Below are 9180 nucleotides of genomic sequence, written 5' to 3'. Positions count from 1 at the left end.
AAATTCAGAATATAGTGCAGTGAAAGCTCTGTGAGACAGAGACTAGGCTCGATAGAATTGTGTATAAGGAAGAAATGAAGTTGGCAGTGAGATTTGAGAACGTTAATTTCCCAAGTGACGAAGGTTTGCCTTTTCGCAGTTTTCCCAGAGAACTCCGATCGGTCGCGAAAGAAGCCAGGAGATTGGGATCGTCGAAATCTATCCCTTATCGGAAAACGTCAGCAGAGATTAACAACGATTACTCCGACGGTAACGCGAAGTTCCAGCTTTCTCGAGTAGCCGCGACCTTGATCGAAGGGGAAAAAAGCGAACGATTCTCTCGAATCGGTTGCATCACCGGTAGGTGCACGTGGTACAATTTCTCAAGGAAATTGCGACTCGATTGCCAGCGCTCTCCGCGTTAGGCACTTGTTTGTTTACCGTCGCAACGACTGACAATAGCGTCATCGACGATTAGGTACTTAATCGTAATTCGTAATTTTTCTGTCGCGGGTGAAGAAACGATATCGAGTTCACCCGCAAACAGAAGCAACTGGGAACAAAAGTCGACGTAAAGTTAAGTTTGTTTCATATTTATTTACGCATAGTATTCAAGAATTATATTCATAATTCTTCCGTCAAATTTCCCGATAGCTTCTTTATTTGGCAAAGGAATGAGAAAACTATCCTGGCGCGTCGCGAATCGGTAGCGACAAAATGGCGTCCACTCGTATCAGCTCATTTTTCTTAAGCACAACCTCAACGCTCGCTCGTACGAAAGAATAATTTTATTCGTTTCTTTTACTGTTATCTCTAAATTTATTTACATCGCTTTCATTCGTTTTACAATTTTATTTATTTCTTTTAATTTTTCGTCGGTAACGAGGAGACTGGGGAAGCGCGCGAGCAGCAAAATGGCGCCAAGCGTCGCTCCAGATGTAAACGTTATCTGGAACGCCTGCTGGTTTGACGGTTTCGAAAATTCAGAGAATACAGGGTAGGGAATCGCATGGCGAATCTGTCGGTAGCACTTCGATAACCTCAATCGCTATCTTTGTTATCGTCCCAGGGCGCTGTTCTCGGAGCAAGCGCAAGGGAAAAAGGAAAACTGTGCGCGCTGCGTTCGATAGCGCGGCCATAACACGTTGATACGTCGATTATTCGGTATGCATCGTAAATCTTTCCATTGAAAGGCGCCAGGCGTCGCGATACTGTTCCACTTGCGACAGCCGAATATCGGGAGAATAGAATTCTCGGGGAGTTAAAGGGGAGCGAAACGCTTTCACGACAATGCTACGCCATCATTGATTTCCCGCCGGCTGACAATCTCTGGCAACCAAGATTGCCAAGATAGGGTTCCACGAATTTTCTTCTTTTCGATCGATCACACGATTCTCAAATAGCTTTGCGAAACTTTCAATTCTAACTTTGCTGTTCGAACCTAGAAAAGTAAGAAATTTAATAAATAGTCCCGGTAAATATATTCACTGGTTCATTCTGAAAACACTTTTACCGTAAATTACATCTACAACTGGAAGAACGATAAATCACGCGTCGCTTCCATTTGAATTTACATCGACCCGTAACACTGGAACGCGTAAAAGCGACACGTTAATGTCGTCCGGTTAATTCGTTCAATTATTATGCAACGAAGGTTGGAAGTTATTTACGACTCAATTCGGTGGGTTGTGTACGCGACGCGTTGATAACGATGGGTCAACGTAATAAAAACTTGAAAAGCGCAACAGGGACGGGGGTAATTCCATAGAAATGCATTTCATTTGTTTCGAAAGCAACAGACGTATTTGTCAGTGTCGCTGGGAGCTGCGATCCGACGTGATGTCCGCTAATCAGGCACGCGGTGTTCGACCGAATGCTCTTGTTTCTGCGATGTAAACGTTGAATCGCGTGCCGTTCGCTATCTCGCCACCGAAGACGGTAATCCGGACCTACCGAGAAGCAACGGATCGATGGACACGTGACGGAAGATCGACGATAACTCCTCCGTGGATCCTCGAGCGTGCACCTAAGTAGAACCGCGCGGCGGATCGATAGCTACGTTAATTAAATTAATTGGGTACATCGAGTGAACAAGAGTGTCGCGACGACGCTTTTCGTTGTGCGTCAATGAAATGTAGGTCGACGGTCCTCTCGATTTTTGCCTGAAAAATTCGACTGCCGATCTTAAGCATTTTCTGAGTACGCGGCACATTACGATAAACGATTTTGGTAAACTTTGAAACGGCATTGAATTGGCCACCATGGGTGCTTCGCATTCTCCGTGAAAAGTTCAATACAGATACTTTGTGACTTAAAATCTATTAAATCTAGATATTGCCTATTTTCCTGAGCAAACGTCTGAATCGTAATACAAGGAAAAGTATAAAAAATTGTTGAGCGACTCAATGTATCCCTATCTTCCTAATGTAACTAATTATGAAAGAAAGAGACTTTGAAACATAAGTTCCTCTGAATCAGTTCTCAAAAATGCTTGCACGGAAACCTGCAGTCTAATGAAAAATCGTACGATAATGGATGAAAAAATTGTCGATGACGCTTCGATTACGATCAAGCGAGGGTTTTCGTTTTTCGACCATTGCCCAGCAACATAGCCTGGATTTCTGGGTAGGTTTTGCCCTTGGTCTCCGGGACCAGGAAATACGTGAACGCAGTGGCGCCCGCCATGATGGCGGCGAAGATCCAGAACGTCACGTGGCTGCCCAACATGTCGGACAACGGCTGGAACAGTTTGGTCACCACGAACACCATGAACCAATTCAGTGTGACTGCCAAACTGGAAGCGACTGCTTTCGTCTCGGCTGAGAACAGCTCGCCCATCAACATCCATGGTATCGGACCAAGGCTGTAATGATAAACGGCAAATTCAGGAGAAATTCTAACGAGGATCCTTAAATCAATATTGACGCGGCAAAATATAAAGAGTTATTCCTCGAGACTGCGAGACTCGTTAATCGCGTTTCGAAGTTTCAGAGTTTTACTGATCCTCGCGTTAAATATTCCAATTTAACTTCTGCGAAGAGCTCCAACGAGATTGTAAATAAAATTTGAATGAAGGAGTACACCCGAGTGTCTTTGCTGTCTGTAGATACACGAAGAAGGTGTTTCAAAATGTCGCAACCTTCGAAATTGCGTCCCATTCTGTACAAACCATGTTCTTACAGAAAATAATATGATTTCAAATGATTGGAAAAGCCAGTGAAAAATCATTCGATTAGCCAGTACTCACCCTATGGAGAAGAAGACCATGAAAACGACCAAGGAAACCAACGGCAGCCATCCGATCGAACCGGTGTCACCTCCATAGTGCCTCACCTTGAAGTAGTATCCCAGAAGGATCAGGCTGACTGACATAACACCGGTGGAAATCATGAGCAGCGGCTTCCTTCCGGCTCGATCCACAATCAACGCCGCGACACCTGACATTACCAACTGCGAACACGAGCAACGTACAGCGTAAACATCGTTTGTAGCTCGCAGAGCCGCCCTGTTAATTTGCCCCGACTAACGACGCGATTAACACGCGGAACAATCGCGTTCCGCGGCGGAATTGCTCGACGAGCGGGCACATAAATATTTTCGTGTCCGTAAGTTGATAAGACATTGTCTTTTTAGCGACACGAACGTCTATTTTCCTTGGCGGAACGTTGCGCGAAAAACAACCGTTCCACTGGAAATTAAAGTGGAATTTAATTCCGGCTCTATTCTTTTTTTACTGTCATTCGCAGAAAACGGCAGTTTCCCTTGTAAAATAATTATCTTCTTTAACGGAGACTGCAATTTTAGTTCCTGAATGTTTTCAAAGATTACGCGAGCAATGGAAACAAACGGGTAATCAATAAAAGCTACAAGAATGATAAGTGAGATCGGTTTCTCGAACTTTCTTAATACACTCGCTACACTTTCCGCATCTCAATTAATTTTTCATCGAGTTTGGAAAGTTTAACAGAAGCTTTTGTTCAGCGCACTCTTGGTGGCTCGCGTACTGTTTTATTCAAGCTTCCATTAATTATCGTAAAATGATGTCGCTGGAGCCGGAATTAATTATATTTGCACCTTCTGCGTTCAGCATCGAACAGTGCGACGATACAACCATAAAGCTTCGAGATTCTTCTGTCGTCGGTACAATTGTTAATTAATGTTTTAAGAATCTGTCAAGCCGTTCGATACTCGACATCTTTAATCTTAAAGCCTACCAGAAAGATAATAATTAGTAAGAAGAGTAAAGATAGTGGAAGTATCAAAGTCGGTAACTATATGCTTTGCACAGACGGTATCTTTAAACAGTTAATTAAGATTAAAAGAATTGGAGAAACAACAACAAACCTGTACAAACGCGACAAGAATGGACGAGAGTTCCGGCTTCATCGAGCTGCCAGCCGCCTGGAAGATCTCCACGGTGAAGAAGATCACCGCGTTTATGCCGGACGCTTGCTGGAAAACCATCATGGCGAAGGAAGCTAGCATAGCCTTCCTGTGAACCGGAGATTTCAGCATGTCGCGCAAACTCGCTTTCCTGCCGGCGCTTTCGTCTGCCTCCGTTTGCATTTCGTTCAGCTCCTGAGTGGGATCGTAAGCATCGCCCCTGAGCTTGGACAGCGCTTCCTTGGCCTCCCGTTTCCTCCCCTTGCCCTGGAAACATTAATCAAACCGGCTCAGATCCCTCTTGCCCGGCCAGAATTAATTTCCAGCAATTAATTTCGAGCTGTCCGATGGCGGAGACGAGCGGAATGAACGCAGCCAGGGGACGAAGGACTCGATCGATCTGTTCGCTAACGTGCAATCGGATCTTTGTTAGATGACTGCTGCAATTCGTTGAATTGCGTTGACGCGTCGCCAGGGCCCGCGCAGGTATTGTCCAGGAAACGGTTGATAGCGAGTAATTGGATTGGATGTTGTGCTGTGGATGGGATGAGTCGCGATCGGAGGTCATCCCTGCAGGATTGTGAATAGTGGACTTTAGGTCGCTGCTGTGTCGCATCGAAGAATGGCTAAGCATTGTGCAGCTTGGCATAGTTTCGTCCAAGAGCGAAACTTTGTTCTTGATGTTTGTCATTGCGAACATAGAAATAACTATTCTGTAATGTTTAGGCGATTCCTTCTCGTTTGAATTGCCACGGTTGATTTAGTTAGCTCATTTCCAAAGGACTATTCGATAATTTCCAATATAGAATACCAAGAGATTTCAAAATTCAGTTTTCCAACTCACCACCAGCCACACGGGAGATTCAGGCATCCAATAGAAAGTGGCAAGGAAAGTGATGATGACCAACGCGCAGAAGCCAGCGAACAATGTGTAGCAGAGAGCGCTTCCTAGAACGAAAGCAAGAAATATCCCAACGGTGAGGAATAGCTGAAACATGGCGCCGAGAGTTCCTCTAGTGGAGACTTCGGATATTTCGGAGACATAGGTCGGTACAAGAACGCAGCCAGCTCCAACGGCGATTCCGACGATAAATCTTCCGTCGTACAACAGGCAGACTATTCTGGCGAGCAGAATCATCGTCCAGGAGATCAGGAACGGCACCGCCAGCAGGAGAAGCGACTTTTTCCGGCCCAGCTTGTCCGCCATCGCGCCGGCCGGTAAGGCGCCAACAATGGCGCCCAACGGCAGCAGAGAACCGACCCAAGATCCTTCTTCTCGCGACAGCACCATGAACGAATCCTTCAAATAGAGCTGTGGAAGCACCGGCGAAGTCCATGCTAATGCTGTACCGATTCCGACCACTAGCATACATGCTGAAACGAAAGAAATCCTCAGGAAATGTTGCAAAATATTCATTTGGTGTTCAATTTTAGATCAGACATGCAGTTTTGTTTCATTTACTTTACTTTCTGTTTTATTTGGTATCTGAATAATTTTCTTTTTAAGTCTTAATAGCGAAGCTCAGTTCAAATCGAAAATCGTTATATATTGATGTCTTTAAGTCGTATCGTTGAAGCTTAACAACTTTGATTTATCAGTTCCTCTATCAACAAATCGGGAATTTTATAATCTAGATTAAATTTCAATGTTCACCGGTTGACTTTTTTCCAGCTAATAATTTACTGGACTCGTATGATTTATAGAAACCGAGATACTGTATCTGTTTTCTTAGTAAAAATCCGTCGAGTGCTGTGGCGTCTATTATCGCCTTGAATATCTCTGATACAGTGTTAGGAAAAGAAAGATTTGTTTGACTAAAGCCGGTGAAAAATGGTCAACGCGTCGAGATAGTGATTGCTTCACAGGTGGTGGCGTTCCATCGATTCGAAGGTCTCCCCTGTAGATTTTTAAACATTTACCATCCAGCGATATCCAGTCATCGATGATTAACATCTAAACTGGCCGAATACTTATTTGAACCTACAAGAACCTTCTCGGTTATTTACATTTGCAAAAATCGTTGATTTTATACGTCAAATCAGACATTAACGTATATCCGTCTCATAATTACGAAATTCCGTTTTCGTTATAATTTCATCCAACGAACTAACATTCACGGGAACCGAAAGTACTTCTGTCTTATGTAACTGCTCGATTATCTGGCGATAACATTACTCTCTAGAGTTACTCGTATCTGTTACACACTAAGTGAATTAATAAATTAACCGTCATTCCAGTGCACACGTTTGAAACGCGATAACGGACAAGGGTCCCGCCAGGAAGCCCGCGTCCAAATCGAAAGCGACAGCAGATAATCGTCGCATTCACGCAAATGTCCTCTCTTTCAGCGCAGATTGCGATTACAGACGACGCTGTGCCGTTTTATCAATTTCGAGAGCGGGACAGTGATTCGATTGTCTCGGGAGCGGTTAATCGAACTTCGGACTTGTCCTTTTTTCGGTGTCCGTGAATTCTTTCTCTCAAGCTTATCGCTCATTAAAATTTTAAAGATTCCAGTTAATCGTCTTTGAGGAGCTTTAAGAAGATCTTTGTCAAGAATGAGATACATTTAAAAAATAATCGCTAGCCTAATAGGGAAACCAAACGTTTCGCTAAAACAAGAGAACACTATATACTAAAACAAATGCAAGAAAATCCTCTGCTAAACAATTAAATGCTAACATTCTAAGCACCATCCAACGAATCGTCTAACCAATGGAAAATCAAAAATCATCCGCGGAAAAGACGCGATCGCGATGAAAATCCCGAGAAACCAGCCAGAAGGAAACGGCGAAACTGAAAGGATATTCGATGGCGCTTAAATACCGGAGATCGAGGCGAGGTACTGCCACAGCTTCCTGCTCTCCTGTCGCACGGGCGTGCCGTTGATCATCCCCGTGTCCTCCATTTTCCTCGGACGCTACTGCGCTATCGTCGAATCGGGATCAGGGATCTGCGGATTCGTCGCGATCGGATCCGGAGAGTTTTCGCAGCTCACGACACACGATCCACGTCGCGGACACCAAGATCGATCCGATGGATCAGACACGCGACATCTCGGATTAGGCAAAGCCGGTCGAAGGAAACCGAATGATCGCGGGTTAGCAACGATGCCCATCATATATCGCGCTCGCCGCTATCTGACCATCACTATCGCCGGGCGCACCACTATCGGCTCACCATCGAAGGAAAAAGAGAAAAAGAGAAAAAGAAGCCGCTCTTCCGCGTCCCGTTTGCGCAAGCAAGGATTGATCGGCGATCGACGACGATCGGACCTGCGCGGGCAGCCTATCGTAGAGCTTGCCCCGAATTCGGGGCTTTCCGCTTCGCTCCGAGGTGACTCACTCGGTTAGGAGGTGAACAGCCGGCAACTTTAGCGGTTCCACCTGTTCCTCGATGCTGACGAATTCACTTTGGTCGATTTGATCGTTGATCCGTTTCACCTCTTTTGGCTTTCTTATTGATTCACCTGGTATATGCTTTCTCTGGTTCTTTCCTCGCGAGATGTATCTATGACACTTTTATTGGGACGTAACTCAATTTTAGTTCTACAGCGTGGATGTGTACAGGATTGTGCGATCGAACTTTATCGTTGAAGTTTATTGTTGAATTACGGATTTCCCGAGTTTCTATTAGGTTCAGAAACAATTCGGGTTCTCAGTGTGGTAACTGTAACAATTAAACTAGAACAGTTCCTTGGGAACGAATAACTAGAAAACAAAGTTGAAGATGTGCCATCTTTGAAAGAGAAAGAAACTTGTATACATATTACTTGACACGTGAACAACGAACACTCGTTTGGTTCCAGTTCTCCGAAAAGGATTTCAACAAATTTGAATTGACGTCAGACCCGTAATATTTCCGAATAAAGAACTCCGTTGATCTTCGCCGGCAGCAGCGATGGATTATTACGTCCCTCAGCTTCGTGTCCGTTGAATTAGAGGAGGCTTTCCTCGGAAGACGTTTCATCTCTATCCTGTCGATCCTCGTGGCTCCTAATGGGAGATCATCGAAGCTTCCTAAGTCATCCGCGGTCCCAGTGGTGAAGAAAAGAACCGCCGAAGGGAAGAATTCCGGGACGATCGACGCGTAACGGTATAAATTTTTAATTAAAATGGATCGTCGTCGCCGGCCGTATATCTCGCGGAGCGTTTCACAGCCGAGAAGTTACCTCGCTGCGAGTTGCCGACAACATTTCCCCGAGTATTCTCTTTGCAGGCTTACAACGACAATTTAAGTAATTTAAAAGGCTTCTGTAACTTGGCTTCAGTAACTGCAAAGTGCTAGAAAAATTCTGTTTCGCGACGGAATTATTTACTCGCGACGTAAACTAAGGGTCAAACGAATTTCGCGATAAAGTTGGGGGATGGATCGGAAGATCGGTCGACGCGCTAATGAATTTTGTAACGCTGCATTAAATATTCGTTGTACGAAAGGGTAAGTGAATTTATCGGAGCAATTTATTATTAAAGGGCAGTATAGAAAATGGAAGTTCCTTTACTTTCCTGTTTCATAAATGACAAGTTATAATAGTAATTTTATGGATCGACACCGATGAACATTAAGAGATTACCTTTCGCGATTCTAAAGTCTTTTGCATTATACAAAGTATTAAAACTCTCGTTAACGGCTTCGTTGGGCTGCACTGGAAAGCGAAGTCAGAGATAATTGGACATCGAAGAAAAGCGATTGATCCCTTAAGAATCACCGGCGAGATACGATTGCGTTTTTCATTCTGTCCGACGGCGATCGATATCGCCCACGACACACCGATCGATTTCCATTGGGCTGGACAACATGTTTACGATTCCAGAGCT

At 44.5% G+C, this 9180-nt stretch overlaps 1 protein-coding gene across 1 annotated transcript; it reads right to left on the bottom strand.

The window, feature by feature from the left end:
* Positions 1-586: 586 nt before the first annotated feature.
* Positions 587-7519, bottom strand: LOC116429928 (facilitated trehalose transporter Tret1). Its single transcript, XM_031983471.2, has 5 exons — positions 7190-7519; positions 5207-5736; positions 4324-4629; positions 3227-3429; positions 587-2842 (listed from the first exon to the last, which is right to left on the bottom strand). The coding sequence occupies exons 1-5, from the start codon at positions 7269-7271 to the stop codon at positions 2548-2550; spliced, it is 1416 nt and encodes a 471-aa protein (XP_031839331.1). The 5' UTR covers positions 7272-7519; the 3' UTR covers positions 587-2547.
* Positions 7520-9180: the final 1661 nt, after the last annotated feature.

Source organism: Nomia melanderi, chromosome 2 (genome assembly GCF_051020985.1).
Source record: "Nomia melanderi isolate GNS246 chromosome 2, iyNomMela1, whole genome shotgun sequence".
In the NCBI taxonomy this organism is placed as follows: Eukaryota; Metazoa; Arthropoda; class Insecta; order Hymenoptera; family Halictidae; genus Nomia; species Nomia melanderi.
This window is presented reverse-complemented; position numbering and strand designations above follow the sequence as displayed.